Raw genomic sequence first — 16,707 nt, 5'->3', positions numbered from 1 at the left:
ATCGCATCCACATTGTCGCGATCATGACTGCAGGCTGCAAGTGCACGTCGATGTCACCCAGTGGCCACAAAAGGCGGAGGCGGCGGCGTCTCCAAACACACCAGATTAGCAACACACTCACAATTCTGCATGGTTGCCAATGCAAAAGTATTGGGACAAGCATCAGCGATTGAGGTTGAAATTATCTGGCAAACACGATACAGGTGCTCAACAAACGTTTTGACAGACTTGCCAATGGCCATATTTCATTCAAAGGCCGATGTTTTTTTCTTTTTGAGACAATAAAAAAAGAGCAGGATAAGTCTGATGTTATTCCAGGACAGCTCGGACAAGACGCTTGGTCACCTGGGCGACCGAGGTTTGAGTGTTTTCAAGCATGAATGAGCGTTTGTGCGGACATATCCAATTTTGTGTGTGTGTGTGCGTGTGGAGCTAAGTAAAGTAACATCCAACAAAAGACCGGCAACAGTGGTTTCAAGGTAAAAAACAAAATGAATTAGGCTCCAATTTAAAGACTGCCTTGCTAAGTGTACAAACTTGAATGTCAATTTTTGTGTGTGTGTAATTTTTGCATTTTAGCAGAAGCCGGAACTCTTCACAATTCCAGTCTGAGTTTTTCTTTTTTGTATCCCTGACTGCTGTTTCAATTTAAGTCACATGACATGATTGAACTTCGTCTTAGTTTTTTTTTTCCCAAAGACATAAATCTGACATTCAAACAGGGGTGTGTAGACTTTCATGTTCATGAAAATGTATCTGCTTAGTCTTCCAGCAGCCTATTAAAGGTTGTTTTATCACACAAGTGTGAGACATTTGCACCCCTCCCGTCTCAGGGCCGTTTATCCTGCAGATTCGTTTGCTTGATTTACCGTCAATGTGCCGCGCGCGCTCACACACTCTCTGGCTCCTCCTCTCTCATATTCGCCACTCAAATAAGTCAGAGACGCTCGTAAAAGGACAATAATAAGAATAAAATCAAAAGTGCTTTAATTTGTGTGCGGCCATGCGGAGAGATGTGAAGCCATCTGAACATATGGCGGCTTGTGCCTTTAGTGTGTGTGTGTGCGTGTGTGTGTTGTTTACGGCATGACACGGCATTAATATGCAGTAAAGTCAGTGGCGGTGTACGCGTGAGCAAATCTGATGTGCAGCTTGTTAAAAGACCAATTGCAATTTTTTTATGGGCACAGAAATGTTGAGATGTCAAACAAGTGATTCATTCACGCACACACACGCACACGCACACAGACACACACACACATAGGTCGCTTTATTAGGTACAGCAGTTAGGGTGTAGAGGTGGAGGTGTTCGCAAGTTTTTGAGACAGGTACAATTGATGTACTGCACAAGTGCACTGTGGCGAACTTGAGAGTCGTACGAACTAATTTGACCCAAATACAGAAAGTAGCCAATGGAAACGCAGCATCGCTATCGTCTTGATCTCACTTCCGTAGCCGTCGCATTGGATTGGCTCACGCTTTGGTTGGAAAATGGTAAGAAATTGAAATCAAAATAAAATATATAAAAAAAAAAAAATCATGTTGAGCGTAAATGCAATTTTACTGTTGGTCCCTCTTCACTGGGTTCTCAAAAATATTTAAGGAAACCGATAACTTTTGTCCATGTTGTCACACAAGGTTGGATGGGCACATGGCGGTGAAATGTATTTCACCTAATAACAAGTTACATGGATGCAAATCCACAAAAAAATACAAAAGGCTCCTCAATACCATGTTGTGTTGCTAAATAAATCAAAATGCCTTGCTCACAAATTGGCTAATATCAGATTTTTTTTTTAAATGGTCAGGGATTCACGTTCACATTATCATAGCATGAAGTAAAAATGTTCAACAAGTGACATGGGCGGCGCTTGCACAACAAGCTACTGAGCCAGTCTTCACTTTGCACTCTTTAATTCTAAAACAGAACAATCTGGAAATTTCACGCCCAAACCTAATCTGCCAATTTTACGCCCAAACCTGTTAGGGTTGACAAATTATCCTGATCGTATGACTATGTTGGAATGTAGACTAGAATTATTAACTTAGTTTAAACCTTTTACCTTTCCTTGACTCTGAAACGTTTAACGATTCAGTTGTTGAAACTTTTCAAATGGTGTGGAAACATTCTTGCTTAGTTAGTCATCTAAAATGTTCCACTAGTTTCTGTTTCCACAACCTTGTAACACAATGAGCTGGGACCCTCCATATTAATTAACCAGTTGCTGCGGTGACCACCAAACATGTCCAATCTCACCCCCACCTTGCTTCTCTCAATAAATATGCTCTTGCAAGAATCCAAAGTCAGACTTTGTTCGATCATCGCTGTTTGCACAGTGACGAACGACCTCTCCACTTGCAAGTGCTCAATGGGCATACTGTCTCCCGTGTGGTTCTTGCAAATAAGTTAGAGTGAGCACCACTCTAAGAAAACCTAATCTGCCAAATGTTTTCCAAGTGGTGTATAAAGACAGAACTAGATTCCAACTTCTGCGAGGGCACTTTTGTTTGAAGCGCAGCGAAGAAGCACAAACAAGTTAGACGACGTCAAATAAATAAAAGATGGCCGACAAGAGCAGCATTTATTCCTTCCTTCCCTCTCAGACCCCGTGGGACGGTCAGGCTTTTACTTTTAGCGGCGGGGAGCGAACGAGGACGCGTAATGGCGGCGGTCGGAAACATCACAGAACATTATTACTGATCCAATTTATGTGCTGAAACATCAGCACATCCTTTCCTGACCTCCCTTGGCTTTGATGTAGCGTAGCCCCCACCCCGCTAACAAGCTAACAAGCGGGCTGCTCTTTACCTTGTTTTAGCTTCAGGCACTGGGAGGCACATCCTGACCAAGTTCCTTTTACAGAAGATGTGCATATTTCCATTATGTCTATTTGAATAATCTATTTCCTCTGTGAGAAATAATTTGAAAAACAGACTGAATCACATCTGATAAGATGAGATTGGTTGACAGCGAACATACTGACAGACAGAAAAATAAAGTTGCTTTGCCTTGCGGACCTACTGGCTGATCGACGACGGACCGACCGAAAGACAGACAACACATTCGCTGTCTTACAGACAGGCCCCGGTGACAGTTACCAACAGACGGATCGGCCGGCCGGCCGGCCGACAGCAGACTGGCACAGCAACTGACCAGCATGCACCGCGGTGGATTGATAGCAAAGGATGTCAAGAAAATAACAAATGTCTCGCAAAATGATGGATGGATTTTCTAATGACATGAAAAAGTAATAATGAATGATGAATGAGGATGGGCGGATGGATGAGTATCGCGATGATAACGTACCGACATACTTTTCATTGTCGTTTGAAGTGTTATCGCATTTCGCTTTTACGTACGTAAACGCCAACTTAAAGAAATCAAACGTAAGATTGGCCTTTCTGCTTGTTTTGGAGCACAGAGCGCAGTCTTGTTCTTGTCTGTCTGGTGTGCAGCCAAGGCAGATGCCCACCACGGCAAATTGGCTTTTCTCACCAGGGCTAGTAGGCCGGATTAGCTTGGCGCTAATGGAAGCGAGAGCGAGCTTTCAAAAGCATCTGGAGCAGCTGGATGCTCCCCCCCAAGCTCTCATTTTTGTTCTGGACAGACGGGAAATGGCTGTTCTAATCCACAAGCACGTAAGAATTCCTTTAATGTCACAGCTCACTGTTTGTTGAAACATTAATGCCAGATAAGCAAGAAGTAGGGGATGAGCTAGGTAGAGAAGGAAGAATGGCTTGGTGTAGAATAAGACGCGCTCAATCAAGAAATGATCCTGAGACCGATCCCGAGATCAAAACCAATCGGGAAAACGGCAATACTGGGAGAAGAGGAAGTGAGAAATTTGGTATCGCAAGGGAGGATGAATAAGAAATGGGAGTAGCTGTAGGGACAAATGAACTACACGTTAAGCGTAGAAGATGGAGGTATAGAAAGGGATCAGGATCCGATGGGTAAACAGACAACGGAAAGAGAAGAGTTGACCTGCGCAAGTGGGACGATGCCCTGGATGTTGGCATTGCTGACGTACAGGTGCGAGACTTTCTCGGCCGAGGCCGGCGCTCCTGACGCGTACTCCACGCTCCAGTGCAGAGTTTGGGTCGGGGCCAAGGTGATCACGTTGTCCACCTCAAAGTCCAACTGCATCACCTCGTACGACGGGCGCTCCAACCTGGCGGATGGAAAACGGTACGATTCCATTAGTAATAATCCGCAATCAGGGCGCTTGACTGTTTACTTTTTGCTGTTTCAATAATAATAGACGCTCCCCTCGCCCAAGAATAATAATAAACATTTTAAAAAAAATGTAATGGTCTCCAAACCAGGAAGTAGGCTGCTAGCATACCAAAGAAACTTTTTTTCCATCGGGAGGATTTTCTTTCACTTTTGGTTGTTTGACTAACAGTGGGAGCTAACTCCTGTTGAGCATAACCAAGACTTTAAACAATGACACGGTATAATCACAACATGCTACAGTCAAAAAATTACAATCTTCTATCTCCAGTATTTTTTCACTATGAAGTGAGAATAACTTTCCAACTATCAAACATGATACAGTCTTGTTGATCTTATATCCATCCTCAAGACTTCTCCCGCAAGCATACGGACAGACAAGTGCAATTTTCCCCTGCTTTTAACACTTCTGAGACATCCTGCGAACATTTCTGTCTACTTATTTTTCTTCTTGCGTCATTAAATCTAAGGGGGAAAAAAATACAGACAGTAAACGCTTTCATTGATTTGTTCTCGCAGCTGTGCCTCAGTGCTCAAGTCAAGTCAACTTATTCATAAAGTGACAAGAACGTTGATGATAACACAGCTGGATATCCATATAGCGTGTGTGTGTGTGTGTGTGTGTGCGTGTGTGTGCGTGTGTGTGTGTATGGGGGCAGGAGTAGGAGTCAAATAACTTAACGGCACATTTGAACAGCTTCACGAGCGTAATCACAGCCTTTATCGTTATATCGATAGCACAAAACAAGCGGGATTGAAACGTTTCGCTTTAACTGTCACTTTATGTCCTCTTTTTACCTGCTAAAATCCATCTCATAAATAGAAATTACCGCAATAAGGGATACGATGCTGTAGAGTCGAAAATGCCAGCATACCTTACCTTTTTGTACTTTAAGAAAACGCAGACATTAGCATAATTTCAAATAATACCTGCGTGAGGAGAAGCGGTTCAGAAAAGTTACAAACGATAATGTGAGTTTAATTCATTTTTCCAAAACATATGACAAGTGATCAACTGGATAATACATAATGAGTTTTAAAAAAATTATTGAGAAAATGAAAGATGGTTGCTATCCGTGCCTGCCATTTCCTCACATAAAAAAATGTGTTAAATGTGCATCTGCGGGAGCGGTGTTGTACATTGTTAGCATAGCATGGCTAGTTCAGAGGAGTCAAAAGGACAACTGAAGTGGCTTCAAGTGTACATCACACTACATCCAGAAAATAGGTTACTCGAAATTATGCACTTGCATGCATACTGGATTAGAAGTTGACAGCGCTAGACTTAATGTTTACAAGACTGTGTGACAAGGAATCCTTGACTTTGAGCTAACAATGGTATGCTAACAGCTAACAGTGCTACAATAATACTGCATTGGAAGGCAAGCCAATGCTCGAGCGACATTTATGTACATGACAACTTCACACTGCAAGCTAACATTGCTATGCTAACAACACCGTACAAGGTTGTGTACGATGGATTTATTTATATAATGCATTGTCACAATAGCTGCAGAATAATAAAGACACCAGAATATACATATATATTTTTAACACAAACTACACATTCTGGCATGATAACAACAGATACGCTCCATGAGGTAAAATTGATTAGGATTTTTTTTTTTAAGATCATTATTGCATTTATCGAGACAATTTGCTCTAATGATTAGCACTTCCCTGCCCCCAGATGATCAGTTGGCAGAAATATAAGTTTTAATGTCAAAGTGTTTGAAAAAAAAGTGTTATCGTAATTAGCAAATACACTGATGGCGTTTTTGAAATTTTAATCGTTTTTCAGCATTTCCATCACTAGTTTAATGACTCAGAAAAGCATCCCGATGATTAAAAACTCACAAAAATCTCCCAGTAGAAAACACATGCTATTAAAAAAATGAAAGAATAAAAAGGCATAAATGCACTCCCACCTAATTTGTGAGCATTTAATTAGCATCAAGACTGAAGTTAATTTTTTCGGTTTTAATGTATAATATCAAATCTACAACTTTTAAGACAGAAATTCACACACATCTGCACGGGGCTGTCACAGGTGTGTTGGTGACAATAAACAGACAAGAAGGTAAAACCACATCACTCAGGACCAAAAGTCGACAACACGGTCACACAACTGTGTGTGTGTGTGTGTGTGTGTGTATGCGTGTATGTGCATGCATGAGTGTGTGTGTGTGCAAGTGACACAGCTGGTCGCAGCCACGCTGGGCCTCTTGTCAGTTTGTGCTAACACAAGCGTGTCAGAGTGAAAGGACATAAACATGCACACACTATGTTGCACGTTGTGCACGTAGGAGTGTGTGAGTGATGTTACACACACACACACACACAGCAGGGGTGTCACAGCAGCCGCTTTACATGGAAATGAAGCCAACATGCATGTAAAATATATAGTGTGTGTGCGTGTGTGTGCATGAGTGTGTACGTGTGTCTCTCTGAGCTGTCAGCTTGCACGTAAAGGACAGTGTGGACATTTGAGGAATGATCTTGCAGAAAGTGAAGGACATGCATTAACCACCCCCCCCCCCCACACACACACACACACTTACATGCGCACACACAGTAGAATAGTGAGTAGAACAGCGACCCCGCCTCCCTCCAGTGCAATGTAATGTACCACCAAACCAACGAAGCAACGATACCGCTACCTACCAACTAACCACCTACCGACCTCCCAAGTTATTTAAATGTACGCACTAAAAACTGCTTGTAGTTAGATTCCAGCATGTGCGTCTTGGATTTGTGTTCTATTGTGATTGCCGGCCATATCCTCCTCCTCTTTTGTTGCTTGTCGCACACGAGAGGACGAGCTAGAAAATGTAACAGCGGGAGGCCAGCTAATGTCCTCCTCACCGTCCAGCCACTTGTGACGCTTATGGCTCATCAGACATGCTACGACATGCGGAGACCCCCCCCAGCCACCGACAAACGCACACGAGCACTCGTCCCCCTCTGCCCTCGTACACGTTAGTGAGTGTGACACACACGTACGTACACACACACACACACACACCGACATGCAACATGTAAATGCTTTTAGGGCAAGGCCACTGTGTGCGTGTGCGTGCATCAAACATCTCCCACTGCGATTTTCCTTTTTCTTTAAATGCAGCCGAAAGCTTTTGCGAGCACGGCGGGGTGCTGGGATAGCAAAGATGAAAATGTAGGGGGGGTGGGGGGGGGGATAAAGAAGAAATTGGAAAAACAATGGAAGGAGATGGAGAAAGTACTTGTTAGGATTTGGAACGGCAAGGAGGAAGGAGAGTTTTGTTACGAGGCTGAAGCCATTATACCCAAAAAAAAAAAACCCAGCTTTTTGATGACTTCAGTCTTGGAATAATTATTTTCATTATTGTCGTCACTTAACAGAATCTGGGCTCAATTTTGAACCAGGGAATCCAATTTTTGGAGAAAAATGTTGTTTTTAAGCAAGGTCAGGCCAAAATGTTCAAAAGAAAATCATGTTTCAGGTTTCTTTTTTTTTTTTTTTTTAAATGGAGAATAATGTTATAATTTTGAGGGCAAACAGTTTGTTACATTTGTGGACAATATCAGATGTTTTCTAGAAAACAAAGGTGACGGTTGCCACTTTTTGTACGGCAGCCAACTTTTTGTGTTCCAAAGTTGTAAACATGTCAAAAAGTTGTGCGAGCTTCTCGTTTCTCCTTTTTTGTGGAAATCTATTTTGGAGTGAACGTCGCAGATTCGCCGCTGCCGTCTGGAGAAAGAACAAAAGAAGAGAAGACAAGACGCCGCTTTGCGGGCCCCTTTTTTGCCGTCTCTTTCGACGCGTTCTTTCCAAGACGCGCACGGCGGGGAAAAAAGGTCATTACGGTGAGATGAGAATCGGCTTTTACGGCTGCGCGTTTCATTTTTATCGTTTTTGTTTGCCTTGCTGCCGGGAACGCGTTTACTTAGTCACTGTTTCCCCCGCTCCCTATAAATGTATATTTTATAAATGTATAACACCAAAGTCCACCGGCGCTGGCGGCGTCATGCTTAGGCTACGCTGACTCGTGTTTCATCCAAATTGAGTTTAAAGCAAATCAGAGGTTCAGCAGGAAGCTTCCAAATCCTTAAGCGGGGTTTGCCTTGCGGTGAAAAATGAAACCAAAATGGCAGGTGGCCCGTCTCGTGTCTTTCTGAGCGTGACTCCTTGAGCTTTTTATTTCTCTCCGTACTTCACTCATGACAAATAAGTCGAGCAAATTGTATGCTCCTAAGTCGAAATGTCTTTGGGATTTTCAAACAATTCTAACGACATCTGGAAATAAGTCAAAAAAGGCATTTTCAGTCTAGTGATTGACGTGAAGCTTTGGGGACTGAATTTCTAAAATAAAACATTCAAAAATCCATCCGTTCTTCCATTGGATTTTTTTGGTAATGGTTCAATTGAATATATTCTTGGAAAAGAAGAATCACTTCCAGTATTTCAGGTTTTTGTTCTACCCTACACAGAGTAATTCCAAATAGCGCTCAAAAAAAGAAGGTAATAATGAATTATTAATCGGCCAGTCTAATTATGGCGATTGTGCGGGTGTGCGTGTTCCTGAGAGAGATACGATCCTGGGGAAATTACATCTAACAGTCATTTATCACAACAAATAGAGTGAAAAACAGCAGTTAGCCGAGAAGCCGTTTGCACACAAAAGAGACGACGGCAGCACATTATTAAAATATTATTCAAATATGCTAAAGAGGTGAAGATGAGCATCCACAGGAGACAATTAGAAGATTCTCAAGAGACCACCCAACAGCTTTTTAGGGACCCCTCAAAAAACATTAAAAGGCACTACGATATACGTAAATATATACACACACATATATATGTATATATATATATATATATATATATATATATATATATATATATATATATATATATATATATATATATATATATAATGTGTGTGTGTATATATATTCCAAAATGTGATTTACTTTATGTTTTTAAAAATGATCGTTTGATCGCGTGTGCTGGGACTTGTCCCGGTGTATATTTAGCCGCTAATAGCGTATAGCAGCGCACTGGGCCGCAGTGACTGAATCAGGCCAGGTATCAAGCCCTGCCTGTCAGCCAGGCCGACCGCCCGGCTACCCGGCCGGCCCTTTAAAAAGATAAATAAAGCAAGTCAAACTCCCACAAGGCCCAGTGCTGCCTGCCTGCCTGCCTGCCTGCCTCGCTCGCTAGTTGACAGCAAGTATGGAGGCGGGGCTTGGTACCTTTATGCTAATGTTTGGCTAAGGGAGCTTGGGAGGCAACATGGCAAGCTGGGAACACGCCCCAAGATCACCCAGAAAGCCCCTCAAGAAGTGCTCGTGTTAGATGGCAAGCGGAGCGGTCGCAGTGTGAAGCACCAGTGACCCTGTCAATCATGGCGATCGAGGGCGCCTGGCAAGAGAAGAAAAAGCAAAAAGAAGCAAAAAAAAAAAAAAAAATGGAGGTCCAAGTCTGCTGAGTGCTAAACTTTAGCTTAGCGATTTAAGAGATGAACAACAAAATTACAAAGACAAACAATTGTCATGTACATATGTCATGTCTGCAAACGGAACAGTCAGATGACAATGCTAGTTCGGCATAAGTCATTTAGCGTGAATTTCCTCGCAATCTTGTCAAATATGGATTTGAGTTATCTTCCAAAGTTTCTCGTTTTTATCACTTTGCGTCCGTAGGCGGCTTCCTTCGCCGCGATCATAAACGTTACGTTCGCCGGGAGAGTTTTCCAGCTCAGGGTCACCTGTCGCCGTAATGTCTCGCCATTTGTCCCGTTGTTGTAGATTTGCCGCTCTGTCAGTATTAGTTGTGTGCGCTTCCCTGGACGAAGTCTTGGAGGAAGGAGTCGTCCTTCCACAACAAGCCATTCTTGTCCGCGTCTTCTTTAAACGCAAAGAATCCCGGCGGCTAATGAATGCGAGCCAGCCGCATGTCCATAAAATTTTACTGTACATCTTTTTACGACGGCCAGACGAGGCCGTAAACGGGCTTTTAATACGGCCCGCCGTGCCCCGGCGGGATGTTTCCTACAACAAGACTGAAATTGTGATACGTGTTCGGGTCATTTGTGTCAAAGCGGCGTTTCAGATGAGAGCGGGAGAAAGTGACATCAATCCGAGATGAAAAACAACGGCGTGGCGCAAGGTGACGGCAAACACGGAGAGTAAAACCAATGTTTTTCCTGGGGGGGAGGGGGAGCAGTGTCACACGGATGCAAACACATTGAGTACCTTTACAACAGACCCCAGAAGCCGCGGTAATAGTTGTTTTCTTCACAGAGGATAAAGAATATATTTTCTGTAAGTATCGTTATATTATGTGTTGCTCAACCATTTGTGTTCAAACATGTGCTGTCTGTTAGCCCACCTATGACGTTCTGCATTACGTGTTAGCATCATGCTAGTGGATACTTGTCTTGCCTTGTGTAATTTTCTGTTTAGTTTGACAGTAAGCTAAAATGTGAGTAGTGGTAATCATGATTCTTCGATTATTGATCACAACTATTGATTATGTTAGAGAAAATGTCTGTATTTTTACTGCACTACATTTCAACAAACAATACGTGAAGTTGTGAGTGCAGAATGAAAGTTTAAAAAAAAAAAAAAAGATTACAAGGATGAGGACAAAACATGACCTAAGAATTTTGAATATACCAACTAAATGAATAGGAAGCTTAATGAAGTCTTAACCATTTGTTCGCCCCCTGGTGGTTGGCGCTTCATTAGCTAGATGCAGCTGCGCCCACCTTTTATACATAAAATATCGCTGGCAATGAAGTGAATTTCATTATGGTAATCACCATCAAATGATTTCCTATGAATAAATTGAATGGCATTGTAGCTGAGTTTTCGTTGTATTTATTGTAATGCTACCACTTATTTTGATGTGACGCCAGGTAAGCTCAGACCAAATCTTACATATTGTTGGTACACTCTGGCTCGTCTGCGTTCCCAGAATGACTCTGCCAACAAAAAGGAACATTGGCGCACTAATTTCTTTGGATTGAATCATGACGACTCGCAAAGATTAGACTACTTCCATTTTAGACTTTTTTTAAAAACACACATTACCGAGAAAATCAACTTGTGTGACGTCTGACTCATCTGATTCATGAAGGAGGGGGGGGAGGGATTCTAAATGCAGCTTACTTAGCCCAGAATGAATTGAAAACGCACACAACACACACACGCACACAGTCTATTAGTCGTTGATGAAAAATGAGTGTCGGCGGAAAGCCAAAGTGGGAATGACGGCAAGAGAAAATGAGCAGAAAAGGCAGAATGAGTTTCATAAATTGCAGAGGGTTGCACCTGCTGCCCCACAATTTGGCGCACCCCCAACACCAAGCGTACCCTTAAAAGAAAATCAAGCATCCAAACTGAAACTGTGCACTCACTTGAACAGTCGGCGCACCGCATTTCCCCGTCAAAGAAATACGTTCAACTAAATTTGAGGGAGACATAGGTTTTAAAAGTGCAACAAGAAGAAAAATTTGAAAACTGCATGTGCACACCCTTCGCACGCTCTTCCCTCCATGCAGGATGCTAATTCAAGGGAAACACCACAAGTTTAACTCTCACAACAGCGATGTGTTCATCGACGACTAAGTTTAAAAGACATAAAGTGAAAACGGAGTGCTAGCATTCTGTCCAACGCGAAGGTCACCCTGTCACAGTGACCCGGTCCCGCTCACTTCCTGCCCGACCCGGGGGGTGCGTGCCTCCCTAAAAGCACATTATCAGCCACTTAGCGGCGCTTAGCATAGCATTGATTAACGATGAGGTGGCACAAAACGTCGCCAAGTGCCCCCGCTCGATGGCCTTTTTCCGTTAGCTTTCACGCTGATGTCATGGCCATTTGTCGGGACATGCTAATTTGCTAATCAGAGCATAAGCAACGGTGAGCCTCGGGGTCCCGCTTTTTGGCCCCGCTCTGGCTAGCGGCCAGTTCGTGCTGGTCATACATTTTAATGGACCTTCACACACAATTTCATCGGGGTAGGGGGCGGCTGAAATTACCCCCCAGGGTGCCACCAAAAGTAAAAATCTTTTTTTTTTTTAAATACATTTACCATCAAAGTTTGGTTATTTAAGGCAATACAGCCACCACTTGAGATCTCCAAAACTAGGTGTATATTTTGGGGGAAAGTATTATGATTTATCTATTTTATTTTATTTATTTATTGATTATTTTTATCATACTCATGATAGACAAGCTGACCATGTTTCACGTTGCTAGGGTTTCCAAAACCGTGGTCAGCCTCTCTAACGTGAGATGAAAAAAATAGTCTCAATAAGGACTGTCTGAAAAAGCACAGGAGGTGTGCAATTTTGCTTTGAATAGGCTTTTTTGGAGTCAAATTGGCCATTTCCAGGTGAATGCCTCCTGATCCAATTTCCAGCAGATTTGAACCAAGTACACTCGACAGATGGCTGATGCTTAATTGTGAGGAATATGATTTCCCATCAATTGATGTGGGCGGGGAATGGCAGCCAAGTTTGATGTCTTGCCATGAAACACAAAACTGGAACAAGTCACCTACATGAGGTTAGAACTCGGCCAGACATCTCATGATGCTTCGTCTTTGCAAAATTATTCACGCGTATTGACGCGCACACGTCTGTGCAGCAGTACATATCGTGGCTCGTGTGCCCCCCCCCCCCCCCCCCCCAGACACACGTTGTGTTGTGACACGGAAGCGATGTCGTCGCCGGGGGCAGTGGTGGGGGCTTAACAACAAATGACCCCATTGTTAAGACCCTTGTGCTGCACATCTGGCCGCTCTCTCGTGAATATTTACATGCAAGCAAAACGAATCGAGTGAATGAACTTTGACACATACGTGCTTCAAAGAAACATGTGGAAGATGTTTTTTTTTGTGTTGCCACTGCACAAGGTGTGCCTGAGTGGCTTTGGTGTGGAGAACATCTTGCAGATGACAAATTTCACATTATGACTGCAGGGGCAAAAACGTTTTTAAAAAATCTGATGAAAAATATTCTATTTCAATGTTGTACCCTTAAAATTGCTCGGTTAAAAACAACCCAATTTGGGTGAAAACTTGAACTGAGCCAACTTTGGGTTATTTTGCAAAAAAAACAATTTGTTGGGTTGTTTTGTACAACAAATAGTTGGGTTAAATAATAATATTAATAGTAATAATAATAATAACAATAATAATACATAGACTGTTACAATAGAAGAAGTAATCAAACTATTCAGTTCCAATATAGGATAAAAACAATTGACAAAGGAATATAAAAATAGAAAACAGTATAACAAATTAATTTTGTATTCCAACAAAATGGATGATGTGATACTGGTATATTTTTCTTAAAAAAAAAAACAGCATAAACATGACTCAAGTCAACTTTAAAGAACGAAACACAGGATGCAAAACACTTCGAAAACTTCCAGAGTCTGAGATGAAACGCACGAGCGAGATTGGCAGATGACGTGGTCGCCTAGCAACAAGGCAGGCCATGTGCGGCGACTCAATCAACTCTTGACGAGGAACGTGCTTGACGCGGGTGGGATTTGTTGCTTATTCATGTTCCTGACGCTGCCCTCGCCTCGCCCTCGCCTCGCCTCGCCCTCGCCCTCTTTGTTTGTTTGTCGCAAACAAAACGCCGCCTCTCTTCCCTGCTCATCAGAATGCGTTGTGCCACCTCTCTGCTATTCCGCCACCCTCAGCCAGCCACTCTGCTCGTTTCCACTTTCTCACTTTCTCATTTGACGCCCCGGCCGCACAGGAAAGACGGCAGACAGCTGGCAAAACATAGAAAGGAGGGAAAGGGGGGAAAAAAAAAAAAAAAACAAAGGCAGCGAAAATGCTTGTTAGCGCCCTAGCGGCCCAAATAAACGCAAGATGACACACCTGACTGATAATTAGTCTCGGGAGCATTTGAACTGATGCACACACACACACACACACATGCAAAGTGCCACCTGTGTGTGTGTATGGGGGGGGGGGGCTAATGGGCATCCTGGCACACATAATCATGCCGTTAATCACCAGCGGTTTGCGCCGTGTCCGCTTTTAAAAAAGTCAATAGCAGTCCAAAAGGCTAAAATGCGACACATCAGTCAGCATGTTTAATGGGCGACCCCACAAGTGTGACCCCGCCGCCCCCTTCCCCGACAAACTTCCTCGCCTCATACGAGCCAAAAATGTTTTTACACCTAACGTCGCACGAGAAGCCTGCGCTCGGATGCTTCGGCTGATTCTTACAAGCGGCTCCCAGATCCATTTTATGACACCTTAAAGCTGCTCAAGGAGACGCTCAAAGCCACAATGGGCTTTTTTTTTTTAAGGGCAGGGAAGAGCAAGACCAAATAAACACAAACTTTACCACACAGATACGGTTTCTCTGGCTATTCAAAGGTATTTGTAATTTCACAAAAGTGAATAATGGGAAGAAACATGCGCACACAAATGTTATACGATCGAAAAATAAATTGGAGGAATATCCAAGTATTACAAGTAGGGCCGCAACTAACCATTATTTCAGTTATAGTGCAGTGATGACGAGTTAAAGTAACTTTTCTTTCTGCAAATCTCATGACACTCATTTTTTTCTGCGGCGATGGCAGATCATCGCGAACGACCGATTGTGAACGGCGACAATGCGAGGCAGCAGCCTCATCCTTCTTTTTGCGTGTGCATGTTTGTGAGGTCATTAGGTAATCAACAGATGCGCCAGACAGACACACGGGAAGCGCCTTGTTAAGAGAGCCAAACGGAGATGGAAATAGATAATGAGAGAGACGCCGGCTAAACAGCAAGAAATGAAACGGAGGCAGGGCGGGGTGAGGGGGATCGCGTCCTGGGAAGGGGAGGGAGGGGTTGACACGAGCGCAGGTGTTGTCGACAGCCCCCCGCCGCCACATTGTACTGACAGCGGCCACCGATAAGTGACAGCGACACGGCGCCAGCTTTTGGAAAGTGCATGAAAGGCTGCCACTCCACAACGCGCAGGAAGCAAAACAAAAAGCAACGACAAAACGCGTACTGCTGACTGCGCATGATATGACTTGGGATGTTGCATTTTTGATGAACGTGGTGAAAAGAATCGAATAAACAGCGGCCGCGGGACTTCTCCGGCGAGAAAGCCGGAGAACACCCCAAATAAACAAATACGTTTAAAAAAACAAAAAGGAGGATGAGCACGTTGTATTATGGAAAACAGAAGAGGGGATTTATTTGAGGGAGGCGTTGTTTTTAATGGTCCCAATGCACACGAGAGAAGAGAGCGTTTGAGTCTTGTTTTATCCCAGGCTCAGATCAATGTGGTAAAGGCCGAACTAATGATCCCTTTCTTTCCTTGCAGTCGCATTTTTGATATTCGTGAGAGGCATTTATTTTAATCGCGAAAACCGCAAACTTTAATTCCTTGCGCTCACATTTTGATGTTTGAGGGAGGCACTTCTTTTAATAGCGCAAGTGGTGCAAAAGTTAGGGCAAAGTGTCATTTGATTCTGCGTTCAGTTAAAGGTGGAACTAATTTGATTTCCTCGCCATCAAATTTTGATATTTGAGGGAGGTGTTTATTTGATGTTAGAGTAGATCATTTGTGTTATACTCTCATTCCGATCAAAACGGCGCCCTCGCTCAATGTGGAACTAATTGACTTCATCAGATTTGGATCATTGAGGAGAGGCATTTATTTTTTCAAATGGATGTTGACTCATTGAGACACCACTGCTTTTTGGCTAGATGTGCAAAAAGGCAAAAAAAAATAAAAAAAATGTAAACTTTGTGCGGGATTAGCGTTAGCTCGTTGAGTGCGACACCTCGCCCGTTCTGTGAGGATGGTGGTGGGAACGCGGCGGGTCGTGAAATTTTTTTTCGCAGGATACTTCTGGCATTATGCACTTCCCAGGAAATCATGAAGCCAGAACCTGCTACGTCATGCAAATAATTAGGCAAGACCCCTTGGAACAAGGTTTCTGTGAATTTACCTCAGCACTATGGCCGCGTTAAATTGTCTATATTCAATCATGGACAACAAATCCATGGATTTATAACACATGCGCATCAAATGCCCCAAAAAAAAAAAAAAAAAATCGCCATTCCTTCATGCACTGTAGGTTCTTGTGAAAATTCGGACAATGACCTTTTGTTACACTCGCACGAACGAGCGAGTGCCATTGTTGTGCTAAGGATATGCATGACGCTAGCGCTAATGTGTGCATGACGTAGCGGGTTCTGGCTTCATGATTGGCTGAGAAGTGTACATAATGCCAGACTTATCCTACGGAGAGAAAAAATTCACTGGCGGGTCCCACGTAGGTCGCTTAATTACCCGCCACACGCTGCGACGCCCCGCTCCCAAGGGCGTTTAACAGGGCGAGAGACGTTGCGAGCGAGGCGTTGAGGAATGGGATGTTAGCGCAGCGGGACCGGCTAGCGTGAGGCTTATTTAAGCGCGACCTACAAAAAAATATCACAAAGCATATATTTGCT

General features: G+C 43.3%; 1 protein-coding gene across 4 annotated transcripts in view; it reads right to left on the bottom strand.

The window, feature by feature from the left end:
* The window catches only part of LOC148397683 (transmembrane protein 132B), a 73,707-nt gene that overhangs the window by 15,072 nt on the left and 41,928 nt on the right, over positions 1-16,707 (bottom strand). For all 4 annotated transcript variants that reach the window (XM_088376473.1, XM_088376474.1, XM_088376471.1 and 1 more), the window contains exon 6: positions 3,986-4,172. In XM_088376473.1, coding sequence (XP_088232599.1) covers positions 3,986-4,172 — 187 coding nt within the window. The remainder of the gene's footprint in view (positions 1-3,985; positions 4,173-16,707) is intronic.

The sequence above is a fragment of the Syngnathus floridae genome, chromosome 5 (genome assembly GCF_059516105.1).
Source record: "Syngnathus floridae isolate MCC-2025c chromosome 5, RoL_Sflo_1.0, whole genome shotgun sequence".
Taxonomy (NCBI): domain Eukaryota; kingdom Metazoa; phylum Chordata; class Actinopteri; order Syngnathiformes; family Syngnathidae; genus Syngnathus; species Syngnathus floridae.
This window is presented reverse-complemented; position numbering and strand designations above follow the sequence as displayed.